Source organism: Galeopterus variegatus, unplaced genomic scaffold (genome assembly GCF_000696425.1).
Source record: "Galeopterus variegatus unplaced genomic scaffold, G_variegatus-3.0.2 Scaffold10383, whole genome shotgun sequence".
NCBI classification, from domain to species: Eukaryota; Metazoa; Chordata; class Mammalia; order Dermoptera; family Cynocephalidae; genus Galeopterus; species Galeopterus variegatus.
The window spans coordinates 40975-58292 of NW_007736494.1; the positions used below are offsets into that span (position 1 = coordinate 40975).

Below are 17318 nucleotides of genomic sequence, written 5' to 3' on the forward strand. Positions count from 1 at the left end.
TACTGTCCTCTTTTTAGAGAGTGCAGTTAATTTTCTTCCTTTAATTGGGCTTATTCTGTGGATCCTATTCCTTCTTTGATTTGCCCCTTTTATGTTCTGGCAGACACGACTCTTTATTCAGGATTTGAAAAAAGTTTTTGTTTTTGTTTTTTTCCTTGGAACAATACCAATCCCTAGAATTTCCAGTAGCTCCTTTCCTTTAACAACAAAAATAATTTTGATTGATTCATCCATTACATAAGTCATCACCTTCACTCACCTTCCAAATCTACATGTAATTAACTTCTATTTTACTATGTGATGGGCAATATACAATTATCTACAAACTCTCAAGGAATTTATAATCTAGGTACAGAGAAATTAACATTAAAAAAAAGTATTCATACCTTGTTTTATGTAAGTAAAATTGAGTTCTTCCCCCTCCCACTCCAAATAATAATATGCCCCTTTAATAAAAAGTTCAGGATGATCTGACTCTTATTCTGTATGTCCCTTTCAACTAGTGTAGGTATATACATCCTTCAGCTACATTTGCTGGAGGGTAAAATTGCTACATGCATATAATCCAGCTTAAGAAAAAATGCTGGCTCAAAAAGAGAAAGGGCTTTGGGTTTGTCTATCACTGCCATCACCTACAATTCCTAGAATAGCACCAAGTAAAGGAAATATTTGATAAAAAATTTTCTGAGTGGTGTGTATACAAACAATAAGACAAACCACACGGTTAGGATGAGGACTACCTTCTATGGTAAGAAACTAGCTGATTGGTTATTATTTTTTAATTTCATTCTCTTCGGGTTGTATTTATAAAGCTAAACACATCAAAACATGCTATGTTACATTACTGAATTAAATATATTGTTTCCTTTTGAAGAACTTCAGTAGTCTGAAATAACAACTGAATAAATTTAGAACCAAAGATATGCAAGAGCTAATCATATAATGATCTCAAGTGGGAAAAGAAGGCTGACGCAAAAAAAGGGGGGAAGGTTGCATTGTGTTGTAACTTTAACCAATGATGTGCAATTCTGCCCACTTCCTTTTAAATAAGAAGTCACTGACATAATAACTAGGAGTTTGGTTCAAAGTATATTGTCCTAAAATACACATCATATATATTATCTGATATATAATGATGTCAGACTTGTGATAAAGATCGCTAAAATATTCTTCACTCTCACAGGGCTTATTTGCTTCATATGTTCACTGATATTTTGCTGAAGATATTCCAGTTATTGGTCATAGTTTTATTTCTATATTTCTTCTGACAGTTGATGGGGGAGGATGTACCACTGGCAACCCTGCCACATTCCATGCCTTCAAATGTCTCCCAACAGTTTCTCTCCTGCATGAACTCTCTGACACCTACTGAGGTCTTATTTGGCCAAGGACTTCTACATAATTATTTTATTTCTACCAACTATGAGTTCATTGAAGATCTGTGACCTAAGATCACTGATGATAGGATCTTTCTACAAAAGACCTTTCCAGTCTCTGTATTCATACTATTTTACTCTCAGTATACACTTATCAGCCATATAATCAGGTAGGTTTTACTCAAGGGTTTTCCACCTTGAATGCATCACAGTTTATTCCTGTGTCATTTTTGTGACATAAAATATGACGTAATTGATCACTGACAGCACTACCACATTCACTGCATTAATTAGGTTTCTCTTCTGTGCAAATTCTATTATATGCTGAGGATGAACATATGGCCACTGGCTGTCCCACAATGGCTACATTCCTATCTGCTTGCAATTCATTGTTGTTTAATGAAGTCTGAGCTACCACAGAAGGCATCTGCATAGTCACCATGTTAACAGGATTTTTCTCCTGTATGAGATTACTTTTATGTGATGAGCTGTGACTCTTTGAGAAAGTATTTTCCAACTTAACTGAACCTACATGTTTCTCTCTCGCATGCAGCATTCTCTTATGATAAACAAGGCATGACAAGTGGGAGAAAACTTTCCCACAATCGGAGCATCCATATGGTCTTTTTTCTCTGTTAGCTCTCCGATGTCTATTAAGGCATGACTTATCTCTGAAAGCTTTCCCACAGTCACTGCACTTATAGGGTTTCTCTCCTGTGTGAAATCGCTGATGTGATGTTAAGCATGTCTTCTGGCTGAAGCCTTTCCCACATTCATTGCATACATAGGGTTTCTCTCCAGTATGAGTACGTTGATGTATAAGGAGATTGCCCTTCTGAATGAAGCCTTTTCCACATTCACTGCATATATAAGGCTTCTCTCCAGTATGAATTCGCTGATGTACAATGAGATTGCTTTTCTGAATGAAACCTTTTCCACAATCACTGCATATATATGATTTCTCTCCTGTATGAGTTTTCTGATGTGCATTGAGCTGTGATTTCCAGCAGAATGCTTTGTCACATTCAGTGCATTCATACTGTTTTTCTCCTACATGAGTTTTCTGATGTTCAGTGAGCCTGGACTTTCTGGAGAAGGCTTTGCCACATATACTGCATCCATGAGTTTTCTCTCCTTTATGAACTCTCTGATGATTAATAAGCTGAGACTTCTTGATGAAGCCTTTTCCACAATCACTGCATACAAAGGGTTTCTCTCCTGTATGAATTTTCTGATGTGCATTGAGCTGGGATTTCCAGCGGAATGCTATGTCACATTCAGTGCATTCATAGGGTTTCTCTCCTGTATGAGTTCTCTGATGTTCAACGAGCCTGAACTTTGTGGAGAATGCTTTCTCACACAGACTGCATCCATGAGGTTTCTCTCCTGTATGAACTCTCTGATGAATAATGAGCCGAGACTTCTTGATGAAGCCTTTTCCACAATCACTGCATACAAAGGGTTTCTCTCCTGTATGAATTTTCTGATGTGCATTGAGCTGGGATTTCCAGCGGAATGCTATGTCACATTCAGTGCATTCATACTGTTTTTTTCCTACATGCGTTTTCTGATGTTCAGTGAGCCTGGACTTTCTAGAGAAGGCTTTGCCACATATACTGCATCCATGAGGTTTCTCTCCTTTATGAACTCTCTGATGATTAATGAGCTGAGACTTCTTGATGAAGCCTTTTCCACAATCACCGCATACAAAGGGTTTCTCTCCTGTATGAATTTTCTGATGTGCATTGAGCTGTGATTTCCAGCTGAAGGCTATGCCACATTCAGTGCATTCATAGGGTTTCTCTCCTGTATGAGTTCTCTGATGTTCAACAAGCCTGAATTTTCTGGAGAATGCTTTCTCACACAGACTGCATCCATGAGGTTTCTCTCCTGTATGAACTCTCTGATGAATAATGAGCCGAGACTTCTTGATGAAGCCTTTTCCACAATCACTGCATACAAAGGGTTTCTCTCCTGTATGAATTTTCTGATGTGCATTGAGCTGTGATTTCCAGCAGAATGCTCTGTCACATTCAGTGCATTCATACCATTTTTCTACTACATGAGTTTTCTGATGTTCAGTGAGCCTGGACTTTCTGGAGAAGGCTTTGCCACATCCATGAGGTTTCTCTCCTGTATGAACTCTCTGATGAATAATGAGCCGAGACTTCTTGATGAAGCCTTTTCCACAATCACAGCATACATAGGGTTTCTCTCCTGTATGAATTCTCTGATGTGCATTGAGCTGTGATTTCGAGCAGAATGCTCTGTCACATTCAGTGCATTCATACCATTTTTCTACTACATGAGTTTTCTGATGTTCAGTGAGCCTGGACTTTCTGGAGAAGGCTTTGCCACATCCATGAGGTTTCTCTCCTGTATGAATTCTCTGATGGCTGATGAGGCAAGACTTCTTGAGGAAGGTCTTCCCACATTCGGTGCATACATGGGGTTTATCTATCTTTTGAGTTCCATGATGCTTAATGAATTGTGAATCTGTATTCATAGAATTTTGACATTGAGGGAATTTCATTTTAGTATCAAATAGTTCATGCTTGGCACGGAGGAAGGATTTCCCAGCTTTACTAACCTCAATAGGATTATTGACCTCATAGCTTCTGTTCTGGTGTACTAAACTTAAATTTGATTTCAGTGTTTTCCCATGTAAGTCAAATATGTCATGATTTTGCCTTAAAGGAAAATTACTTTTCCTCTGATGAATGATGCTTCCAAATGCATTATGTTCATGGCATTGTTCCACTCTCTTCACACATCTTTGGTTTTGTGAACGTATCTGTAGATGACCATCAATGTTCTTGATTTCTAGGAAAGAAGAAAACAAAAAATCCATGAGCATGGAACAGAATAAAATTATTTTACAAACAGCTTTGTGTGGACTGGCTCTTTACTGACAACACTATTACCTCAGTATAAAGAAATCTAAGTGGATTTGTTCATTATAGTGCCTGCTGCCATTAAAAAAATATGTTGGTTGTCACTTGGACACGGGTCCAACAATTTTAAAAAAGGAAACAAAAGGTAAAAGCAGTCAGTGTACAAAAAAGGTTAGATTGGGCTTCCCATGGCTCACTTGGGAGAATGTGGTGCTGATAACACTGAGGCCAAATTAAGGCACTGTTAGCACTGGACCACAGAAGTTGGAGAGATTTTTTTTTGGAATGATGGGGGACATATTTATACATCCACAAATCCTTATTAAATCATAAATGTGTACCAGATATTGTGCTGGTGGTGATGATATAGAAACATATTCCTTATTTTCTCTGAGCATACATTCTAGTGAGGGAAAATAGAATATGGAAGCAATGAAATAAAGAAGGTAAGTACAAATTGTAAAAAGTAGTTTGAGGGAGCAATGGAGAAGGAGGAGAAGAAAATCAGAATATAACTTGGAGAAAATATGAGGCTCAGTCAATAGAGTCAAGGCTTAGTTTCAATACCAGATTAATACAAGTGAGGAATTAAGGATTATTCTTATTTGGATTGAGCCACTGGATAGTGGGGTAGCACCTTTTGATGAGATGAGGAGTAACACTGAGGTCCCAAATGTGAGGGAAACCAAGTGGAAACCTATATTAACTCAGGATGGCTTTTAGATATTCAAGTACAGACATGGAAAATCCAATTGGATATAGAAATCTTGAGAAAGATCTTGACCAGGGATAATGATGTAGAAACCATCAGTACATAAATATTACTTAAGTACAGAGGACTGGATGAGACCATGTTTGGAAAAATGTACAGATGGAGGCACAAGACCAATTTTATGATTACTGCAATGCTTAGGGTTTAGGTTTGGAAAAGCCCACTGAAGAGTAACAAACATTGACTATACTGATCAGGGAACTAAGCAGACATAGGTATATTAGGAATTATTACCCCAAAGAAGTGAGTGAGAATGTTGTAAACAGCACTTTATTTCAAGATAATTGATAAATTCTTGGTCACCTTATTCCTCTAATCTGCTATTCTTCATTCTGCACACCATCATCAAACCAAATTTCCCAAAGCATCAATCACACATTTAAAGGAAAAATTCTGATAGGTACAAAGATACAATTAGATAGGAAAAATAAGTTCTAACATTCTAATACACAGTGGGGAGACTATGGTTAACAATAACATATTTTATATTTAAAAATAACAAGAAGAGAGGATTTTGAATGTTCTCACCACTAAAAAATGATAAATATCTGAGGTGATGGATATGCCAATTACCCTAATTTGACTACTATACATTGTTTATATGTATTGAAACATCAAACTGTACCCCATAATCTGTACAATTACTATGTCACAAATAAATAGAAAATAAAAATAAATAAAAATAGAATAAAGGAAAACTTCTGTAGTCAACACTCCAGTACTTTAGATTGCTGTGACACATTCTCCTATATCAATAAAGAAAAACAGCAACCCCTATGGAATTTGGACCACATAGTCTTCTCCAGAAGCAGATGTGCTGCCGCACTGGCTAGGGAACTGTCATCTTTTTCAGTCACATTATGCACTTGTATACATGCAACATTCCAGTTGATCCTATTTCAATGATGTAATGATCATTAAACCCACATCTTGCCACTAGCAGCATCGTCTATCAAAATTCTACATAAATGCCGATTACCATCATTTCAGGGGTCCTAAAGAATCACACTTCTGATCCCAGACCAGAACCCTCAGCAGTTTTGCCTTCCACTTTTCTTAGAACTACTGGATGTACTTTACTGTTGCTACACTCCTGCCATCCAGTAAGTAAGATGACTACATATCCAAGGGTAATACAAAACAAACTTAACAACCCCACCACTCTGCCCTGATTACACATAAAAGTCCACAAACAGCGGCCTGAAAATAAAAATTTACCATGATTACCCCATTTATCCATGTTTACAGTTACACTCAACTGGTTCCATCTAAAAATATCTTCTACCCTTTATGTGGCCATGTTCAGGTCAGTCTTTTGAAAGCCCCCACCAGGCTTTGTGCATTTCCAACTTCACACCTTCATTTTTTTAAAAACAGCTTTATTGTGACATCACTGACATATAAAGACTATAGATATTTAAGGTGTACAATTTGATGTTTTGATATATGTACACGTTGTGAGATGATCATCACAACCCAGCTAATTATCATATCTATTACTTCTACATAGTTATTTATGAGTGACCCCTTCATTCCTTGCTGTTCATCATTTTGTTAAAACCCTAGATATGCCTCCTACATATTGTGCTATCATCCCCATTCCATGTCACGGTAAGCTCTGTTTCCCTAAATTTCTAAAGCATTCCCTACCCTTTACTGCTTATTTTGACGGTTAACATCATACAGACCTGAACTGGAGCAAAAGATGATTCAAGTTCAAAAGCTTAACTTCTATATATTAACTACAGAATTGTCCTCTATTTGCTATCTTATTCCTGGAAAGCACTGCTTTATTTTTCAGTAATTCTGAGGCACTCTCACTTGCCCAAACCAGGTATCTTGCAGAACCAGCTACAGCTGACACGCCTCTGCAGCTGCAGCCACCCTTCAGTCTCACCCTGTGGTTATCACAGACTGATGAAACTGAATTTCTCTTCTGTTTTTTTGCCTGTAATTTTCCGCCCTAAGATAAAGCGCCCTCTAACATGCTGTAAAACCCGGATATAGTATGATATAAAAATAACAGCTCTGCTGTGTTTGGGGTCTCAGCATTTGGACATTAGCCCTCCAAGTCACGGCCAGCTGGTCAATAAATTCTGCTTCCTGGAGAAGCCTCGGTGTCCCACCTCTCTGTAAGAGTTCGCCAAAACGCTGCAACATTTCTTGGGGGCTCCTACGGGATGGTGGAGATGGCAGCTTAACTGCTTCCTTTGTCTCTTGGTCTCGGCCCTCGAGACAGCTGGCAACATGGACCACACTCAGGTGCACCAAAAGGGAGTTTTCTGTAAGTGGGAATGACTTCACCTGGTTGGCACAGGGGACCAACCCTGAGCATAATGGAACCCAAAAGAGGCACACAGGAACCAGACCAGGGGAGCACCACTCATCGAACAAGGTAAGGAAGGGCCTAGGCCCCAGCATATTCCTACTCTCGGGAGAATAGAAGGGGAGCCTGATCAACTCCCACAGTGGGGAAATGTCCTAGTGCTCCATCCCACAGAGGATACCACATTCTCCAGTCAGGATTTTTGGGAATTTTTGGGTGGTGAATGCAAGTGCGTGAATGTGTGTGGTTGAGATGTATCCTGGATATGAAGCAAGTGCAGAGTCCCAACCCACAGGTCCATTGAGACCTCATATGGCTAAGGGTGACTCTTGCAAGAGAGGTCCTGATGTGGGGTTTATATCATCTCACCAAAGCCAGGAGGCACTGAAATATCACCACGAGGTGGGCGGCTAGAGACAGATGAAGCAGTTGGAATTGAGTGACTGTTGCGGCACCGGTCATGGGTGGAAAACATGAGAGGAAAACCTAATAAACAAATTCCCTTTGCCTGTGTTCTGAGGAACTTTAGAAAAGGCTTTTCTGGTGACTATGGTGTCAAGCTGTCCCCTGACAAACTCAGACATCCTGTGAAGTGGATTGCCCATCTTTCAGTGTAGGATGGCCCTCTGAGGCATCCTTTGACCTCTCCCTTATCTGTTGAGTCAGACAGGTTATTACAGGCCAGCCAGTTATTATTGGTCAACATGGACATGGCCCTACGGCCACACTGAGCAATATTCCTATATTGATTCTTGGGAAGACTTAATTCATTCTCCACCCTCCTGGTTAAAGGCCTGCATGGAAAAATACTGCCAAATTCTCCTGGCCAGAGAAATGTCAGTCCCAGGTCAGACAAACCTCCCAAGGGGACCACAACTCAGACAAACTGATTACCAAGGCGCCCCATCAAAATTGCACTGGCCTGGCTCAATGTAAACAATATGAAAGTGAATAGGACTGACCAGGCTCCCTTTCCCTGGACCCTCAGGAGCCCTTGGTCCAAATGATGGTAGGGGGCCAACCTCTAAACTTCATGGTGGACACACAATCTCTTGGGCCTCTCTCGAAATCAAACCACCAGAGCTACAGGAAGCTGACAGAGACACTCCTTTGCTACCCAGAAAATGCAACATAGAAAACAGTGAAGTCATTCATGAGTTTCTATACCTGCCTACTGTCCAATACCCCTGCTGGGATGAGACCTGCTGAGTAAATAACAGGCCCAAATAACTTTTTCAAAGATCAGAGAGATATCCTTAACTCTGGGAAATTCAGAGGCTCAGATCCTGTCCCTCACTGTTCCCCAGGGAGAAGAATGGTGGTTGTTTAGTTTAGAGGCCACGACGGCAATAGTGCTGGAGCTTCCCTTCTGGGTGCCCAGAATTTGGGCTGAGGACAACCCACCAGGCCTGACAAGGGACATTCCCCCAGTCCTGGTAGAACTGAAACCAGGCACAATGCCAGTTTGCCAAAAGCAATATTATATCTCCTGACAAGCTCAGCAGGGGATATAAAAATGTCTAGACAGACTCCTCAAACATGGACTTTTAAGGCCATGCCAGTCCCCGTGGAACATGCCTTTACTGCCAGTTCAGAAGCCTGAAACCAATGACTTCCAACTGGTAGAAGACCTCAGGGCAGTCAACCAAGCAACTGTCACCCTGCACCCTGCCATTCCTGATCCATACACGCTTCTGAGCTTAATCCCTGCTGACACTACTTACTTCACCTGTCTGGACCTTAAAGATGCCTTCTTTTGCATGTGACTGACTCCTCAGAGCCAACCCGTTTTCACCTTCCAATGGGACAATCCTGAGGGGACCCAAGGACAATCGACTTGGACTTGATTGCCTCAAGGATTCAAAAATTCCCCAACCATTTTTGGCACAAGCCTGGCTTCCAATCTACAGGCTTTCCCAGTCAAAGTGGATGTGCTCTGCTGCAATATGTTGATGACCTGCTGCTGGCCAGAAGGATGCACCAAAAATATATAAAATGGACTGAACTCCTCCTCAACCTGCTCTGGGATAAGGGATACAAGTTAGAAAAATGGCCCAAATATGCCACAAAAAAGTCAAATATTTGGGGTTCTATATCTCCTGGGGACACCACCAACTGGGATCAGAATGCAAACATGCTTTCTGTTCCATCCCAACCCCCAACACCTGAAGACATATTTGTGAGTTCCTGTGGACAACAGGTTTCTGCAGGATCTGGATCCCTAATTTTGCAGTGATGGCCAAACCCCTATAAGAAGCAACCAAAGGAGGAGGAAAATAACCTCTAATTTGGGAAATGGCTCAACAAAAGGCCTTCATAGACCAAAAAAGGGTGCTTATGAGTGCCCCAGGACTTGGACTGTCTGACTTGGAAAAGCCCTTTTTTCTATATGTCCATGAGAGAGAGGGCAATGAGGTGGGGGTTCTAACTCAGCTTCTGGGATCCTGGCACCACCCGCTGGCATATCTTTCAAAGCAGTTGGACACAGTGGCCTGAGGCTGGCTGCCCTGTCTCCAGGCAGTAGCAGCTACAGCACTTCTGGTAGCCGAAGCTGACAAATTAACTCTGGGACAAAAAACCACTGTGCAGGTGCCCCAGGCTGTTCTCACTTTGCTGGACTCTAAAGGACATTACTGGCTCACTAATGCCTGGCTAACTATCAAGGGATTGTTATGTGGAAATCCTCACATGGATCTGGAAAAGTTAAAACTCTTAATCCTGCTACATTGCTGCCACTCAGGACTGGAGCCCCAGATCATGACTGCATAGAAGTGCCCACTGAAGTGTATTTCAGCCTACTGGACCTCAAAGATCAGCCTCTCTCAGACCCTTATGTTGAATACTACACAGATGGAAGCAGCTTTGTCATCACTGGCCAAGACCAGGCAGGATATGCCATGGTCACTCTCGACTCTACCACCGAGGTCAAGGTCTTGCCTACAGGAACTTCAGCACAGAAAGCCAGGTAAATTGCCTTAACCTGTGTGTTACAGCTGGCTAAAGTCAACATTTACACAGACTCCAAGTTCACCTTTACTATCCCCCACACCCACGGAGCCTTATACAAGGAATGAGGCTTAATCACTTCAACAGCCAAAGATATAAAGTACCAAAAAGAGGTCCTTGAGCTCTTAGAAGCAGTCTGGGCTTCAAAAATGATGGCAGTCATATAGTGTGGGGCCACCAAAAGGGAAAGAGCTCCCAAGCCAAAGGAAACTGCAAGGCAGATCAAGCAGCCAAGGTAGTCACCACAGGCCTGTCTCCCACATTGAGACCCCAATGGAAACTAATAGTCCCTCTGTTCTCAACTTTTCTGCTCAACTGTACCCAAGCTTACATGCCCCAGGAGATAACCGGCTTAAAACAAAAAATGGAACACTTCTCCTGGAGGGATGGTGAAAACTCCCTGATGGAAGGGTTGTTATCCCTAACTCCCTGGCCCCAAGGGTAGGTAACCAGTTCCATGAAGATTCCCATTTTGGACAGACAGCATCCAAAGCCACTTTGAGCTGCTACTTCCATATTCAACAGCTTGACAGTCTAGTCTGGACCATCTGCATGTGACGTGCTTTGTGTGCCCACAACAACCTCAAGTCACACTCGAATGACCCTACAGAAATCCAGGCCATGGGTGCAACTCCTTTTGAAAACCTTGAAGTGGACTTCACAGAAATGGCCAAGTCTCAGGGATATAAATATCTCTCGGTCTTGGTATGCACTTACTCTGGTTGGGTTAAAGTCTTTCCGACTCAAACCAAAAAGGCTCATGAAGTTGCTCAAATACTCCTACAAAAAATAATTCAAAGGTTTGGACTGCCTTTAGTGATTGGATCCAACAATGGACCAGCATTTCTAGCTGAAATTCTTTAGCTTTTAGCCTGGAATTTAGCAATTACTTGGAAGCTACACACTGCCTATCAACCCCAAAGTTCAGGAATGGTCAAATGCATGGATAGGACTATAAAAACTCACCTCAGAAAGCTTTGTCAACAAACTCACTTTCACTAGAACAAAATCCTCCTCATGGTTTTGTTCAGAATCTGATCTACACCCACAAATGCATGGGCTTCTCTCCTTTTGAAATCCTGTAGGGAAAGCCTCTTCCTCTCATCAAGGCTATTCAAGATGATCTATCAGAAATCAGACACATGGCCTTACAACAACAACCCCCAGCCTTAGGAAAAACCATGAAGGCCATTCAACAGTGGGTAGGAAAATGACTCCCAGTTAGTCTTAACCCCCCTGGACAGCCCTACCAGCCACATACTTCTGTTTGGGTAAAAGAATGGAATATACAGCCCCTCAAACCCCTATGGAGAGAACAATTTACTGTCCTGTTGTCTACCCCTACTGCAGTCAGAGTAGCTGAGGTCACTCCATGGATACATCACAGCAGACTAAAACTAGCCACGGCTGCCTGGGACTGCATCCCTCACCCTACTTCCCTCTGCAAGCTGACCCTCCGGAAACAGGTAACTTGACCTGCCTTGGAGACTCCAGATGGATGAGCCCTGCTCCAATCATTCTGGAGGCTGACTAGTCTGTACACAGCAGAAGCCTGAGGATCTCCAATGAGAGAGTGTGCCCCTGCAGAAATTGCTGGACTTTGTTTTTTGGGACTGGTGATACTTTTCTTTGTTTTGCTCTTCTGCTGCATGTATCATATCATTTCTTTCCCTTGTGGATCTTAGTTAGAGGACCCCCAGACTAGCCACAACTTTCCCTTACAAAACCATGCCCCACTACACTTCCATATCCTGACACTAACCCTCAGGGTCCTTCTCAAACTCCAACACCACGTTGGCTTATCCCAGTTAGGGGCAGCTATGACTGGAATGGTGATGATGACAATTGGCTCCCTAACTGTAAATGCCAGGATTTCAACCCCAGGGCCCCTGGGGGGAAAAATAAGGAGAGTCAGCAACTCTGCTTCCTGTCATATGGAACCAAGGTCCAGGGTTCCCAAAGGGCAAATGGAGTTTTCTGCTCTGAAAACCCACAACCTGGCCAAACATGAGAACGACTTCTAACCCCTACTATTCTGTCTTCCTCCAGGGCTCCTGCCTCCACAGTCCCATCCCTTGGCCTCTATAACAAACTCAAAGCCTCCTTTCAAAACACTTCTGCAGTCGGCCAAAACCTGTTCATACATCTGGCAGAGAGCATAGCCCCAACCCTAAACATGTCAAACTAATGGACATGTGGGGGCTCCCTGATAAGTGAAAACTGGCCATGGAAGGGATCTAGCCTAGAGGTTCCCAAAATCCTCCTATGGAACAAGACCATAGCCCCATGGGCATCCATCTCACCCTGCAGCTGGGATTTGTCCTCAGAGGTCATTAGATAAAATTGCTTCAGTAGACTGGGTAAAAATTTTACCCAATGGGTTGGAAAAACCTTCTGTAAACAGGTATACTCAAATAAAACAGCATACTCCTGGTGGCCTAACACCATCGCTCTGGGCCTGACTTCCAACCAAGGGAAAAACTCACAATGGGTCCTGCATTCCAAGTTCTTGTTACCCTCAGTTACAAAATTGTACAGGATCTTGAAACTTCCAGGGAATTCCGCAAATTAACCAGTACTGAAAAAATGTAAAATCTATTGATCTCAAAACTTAGGGAGCATCTGAAGGGCTCTTCTGGATCTACGGAAAGAGGGCTTATACCCAAGTACTCCACAGATGGAATGGATGTTGCGCCCAAGGAACTATCCAACCGGGTTTCTTCCTGTTACCCAAAGAAGAGGAAACACACCTGGGGATTCCCCTATATGAGACCTGAGACCCAAAAGGTCCATTGAACTGGGAGGAAAACAGATGACATGGGTCATTCATCAATGACCCCACAATGCATAATACAATATCTTGGTCCTGCCACTTGGGCTCAGGATGGTAGCTGGGGAGATAGAACCCCCATCTACATGCTAAATGATATCATCAGGCTCCAGACAATTCTAGAGATAATCAGCAATGAAACTTCCACTGCAATAGACCTCCTAGCCCACAAACAATCTCAAATGAGAGTGACTACTTATCAAAATTGACTGGCATTACACTACCTCCTAGTGGAGGAAGGGGGAGTCTATGGAAAATTTAACACTTCAGATTGCTGTTTACAAATACAGGACAACAAAAAGGCAATCACTGATATAACCACAAAAATAAGAAAATTAGCTCATGTTCCTGTTCATAATGGCCTGGCTGGAAGTCAGGAAACTTCTTTGGAAAAATGTTTGGTGGCTGGCTTAACATGTTTGGAGGGTTCAAAACCCTCATTATTATGGTCCTTTTCATAATGGGAACTTGTATCATCCTCCCCTGCCTGTTGCTTCTGATAATAAACACAATTAAATCCTCCCTAGAGGCCATGGTGGAACCAAAAAACCACCACCAGAATGTTTTCACTATGACAATACAAACCAGGACCCCCAAAACTATATATAATAATGTTGTATGACTGAGCCATGTCTGGCCACAGTCAATGCATCAAAGGGGGGAATGAGGCCAAACCAGATATTTTGCAGTGGCCCGACAGGACCCCCAAAACTATATATAATAATGTTGTATGACTGAGCCATGTCTGGCCACAGTCAATGCATCAAAGGGGGGAATGAGGCCAAACCAGATATTTTGCAGAACAGCTACAGCTGACACTCCTCTGCAGCTGCAGCCACCCTTCAGTCTCACTCAGTGGTTATCACAGGCTGATGAAACTGAATTTCTCTTCTGTTTTTTTCTTGTCCGTAATTTTCCACCCTAAGATAAAGCTCCCTCTACCATGCTGTAAAACCCAGAAATACTATGATATAGAAATAACAGCCCTGCTGTATTTGGGGGCTCAGCTTTTGGACATTAATCCTCTGAGTCACAGCTGGCCGACCAATAAATTGTGCTTCCTGTAGAAGCTTCAGTGTCCCACCTCTCTGTAAGAGAGTTTTCTGAAATGCTGCAACAAATTGAATCCCTTCTAGCATGTACTGGGGCTTGTAGTTCATGAACTAGGCTCAAGAGGGCCTGCTTACAGCATTTTATATGGACTAGCCCAGGCCCCAAATCTAACACAAGTAAACTCAGAAAAAGGGGTCTTGGTACACATATTAGGAAACCATGCATTTAAGAAATACTCATCACTAGTTGCCCAAACCTCTTCATTATCTGTACTCCCATTGCAGAGGATCTCACTGAGTCCAAATTGCTATCTGTAGTCCTTACTCTCCCTGAACTCAGATATCCAACCGCAGTATAGAAGACTACTTGAATGTGAACAAGCATGTCTAAATTACAATGTCTAAAACAGAACTCCTGATGTATCAATGCACATTGCCTCCTTCACACATTGTTTTCATCCCAGGAAATGGAAACTCTATTCCTTCCAGGACTCATGCCAGAAACCTTACCATCATCCTTCACTTGTATGCTTCTCTCACACCCTTTGTCTACTTCAGTAGGAAATTCCATCTGCCTTTTTTAATAAATATATTCACAAACTGATTAAAACTCACTCCCTCGACCCAGTTCAAAGACAACCACTCTGTGGATTTCAGGCTTCAACCTCTGCCACCTACTATTTTCTACAAAGTAGCCAAATGACCCTTTGAAATATGAATTATATCATGTTACTCCTCAAAACTCTCTCATGATTTAAAAAAAAAAAATCAAGTCTCTCATGATTTAAAAGAAATCAAGTCCTTGAAATCTCCTTGAAAGGTCCTACTTGACCTGTCTATACAAAACTCTAGCTACTGCCACATTGACCTTATCTCCATATATCACCAACCACTGCCTCTTACTCACTCCACTGTGTGTACATAGGCTTCCTTGAAGTTCCTCAAACATACACCGGCCTTGGGCTCTTGAACTTGCTATTTTGCCTACTTAGAAGGTAATTCATCCAAGTGAACTACTCACGTTCCTCACATAGTTACTCAGTCACCTTAAAAAGAGCCACTCTCATTCCCAAAAAGAAGCTCCCTGTCACCCACATTATGTGTTTTATTGCTCTTCCCAGCACTTTCACCACAAGACACGATACTTACCTATTCTGATTAATTTAGTGCTTCCTCCTTTTAGAATGTAATCCCCAATAATTTTGTTGTTGATGTTTACAGCTGTCAGGGCTAGTATGTAATGGGCTACCAAAAACTATTTAAGGCCATCAAAAAGTATTTAAGGCAATGAAACAAGGAAAAAATCACATGTATGGAACACATTGGGGAGACTTTGACCCTTTAACGCATTGATCTTGACCTTAGGGGGAAGAAAAAACTCTGTATAAGCAAGACGATACTATATCACGGAGACTGGACTAGAATATCAATTGACAGCAAAGAAATTTTCATGTTCTATGACTGCTATGATTAACTGGGACGTAATGCCATCAGACTACATATAATATGAAAAGGAAAGCTTTAAGGGAATGAGCCCAGCAATATCATTTAAGAGAATCTTAAACAACGGGCAGAAATAACAATTACACAAGAAAAATATAGCAAAGCAGGACTGAGGTTTAATAATCTGGTTTGGGCTGGAAACCGAATGAGAATTTTGAAAAAATCAGCAGGAAGAGAAAGACTTTAAATAAAGAAGCTGAGGAGGTAGGGAAGTTTTGAGGTCACTCCACAGTGGCCAGGATAGACTCAAGGAGTTGCCACGGAAATGGTAACATATACGGTATGAACATGTAAAAGTTAGAAAATATGAAGGGAGATGTTAACCCGAGAGTCTCAAAAGAGAACAAATGATTAAGTCATCAGAATAAAGAAAACGTTTAAAGGATATGTGAACAGAGCAACAGATAGAAAACAGAACCTTTGGAGGACCTCATATTGGGGAAAAAGAGAAACTAAGGAAACAGATATATGCACAGCAACGGACCAGGTTACCCTGGGGGCACAGAATCCAAGATGGGGGTGGATGTTAGGAAGGGAAATCAAGATTATCAAAAGGGGCAGGAAGGTGAAGTAGTCAGAAGACAGTGCTCAAATCAAAGATCTCTCTTTGGAGAGAGACATGGACAGTAGTTTCATAGCAAGGGAAGAAAGGAGAAGCAACAGGTAGTGATACTCTGATGGGGGAAGAATGGTGAGATTTCAGAATCCTAAAAAGAAGAAACCTAGAGAAAAAAATCAAGAGCGAGATGAAATAAACAGTGGCTGAATCCAAGAAGAGATAAAGAGGTGTATGTTCCTCAAAACACCTAAAAGAAAAAGAGCTCTTGCCTAGGAAGAGGGACTTGTTTACATATCCTCAAACACCCTCACAGCTGTGAACCTCTGAACGTCTAGACTATGACTTCATTGGTCACCCTCCTTGCTGGGTCTCACTGACTCACCTAGATAGATTCGACTATGGATTTCATCTTCTATTGTCCACGGTTCTCCTCGTTGCAACCTGGTGACTGCATCTGGCTTGCTGGCTTGATACCCTGTTCATGGGAAATCACAGAAGACAGGTTCATCAAATTGGGCTGTGATCTGTCAACATAAGAGAACGCTCCATTTTAAGAATGACATAACTTACATGTCTGCAAAGTAAAGGCTTTCCTCTCAGTAAGGTGGCACATTATACCCTCTTATCTGGGACCAGAGAGGTGACAGAGAATCTACCACTGCAGGGCACCACAGACCCTCTAGAACTTTCGGAAGCTGAGAAGGAAAGGCCACTGACTGGACACCCTCTGAGTGACACAGGGCAGCTGTCCTTACCCACTGACACCAGGTTGCTGTAGTTCTCCAACATCACATCCCAGTACAGGTCCTTCTGAGCAGGGCCCAGGAGCTGCCACTCCTCCCTGGTGAACTCCACAGCCACATCCTCCAGTGTCAGTGATTCCTGTAATAACATAGTCCTCCTTAATACGAAGTGTTTCTCTTTTATTGACACAGAAGGAATGTGAAGGATGTTGTTGAGCTCATTTTCACAATATACGCTGCATTTATATACCTAGGTG

At 42.0% G+C, this 17318-nt stretch overlaps 1 protein-coding gene across 1 annotated transcript; it reads right to left on the reverse strand.

Annotated features, from left to right (window-relative positions):
* Positions 1 to 744: 744 nt before the first annotated feature.
* LOC103609969 (zinc finger protein 613-like) lies at positions 745 to 17110 on the reverse strand. The gene is given in 4 exon segments (XM_008594221.1): positions 745 to 3431; positions 3492 to 4199; positions 16701 to 16793; positions 17074 to 17110. Coding segments are annotated over 4 exon segments (2604 nt in total). The 5' UTR covers positions 17108 to 17110; the 3' UTR covers positions 745 to 1662.
* Between the last annotated feature and the right edge of the window lie 208 nt (positions 17111 to 17318).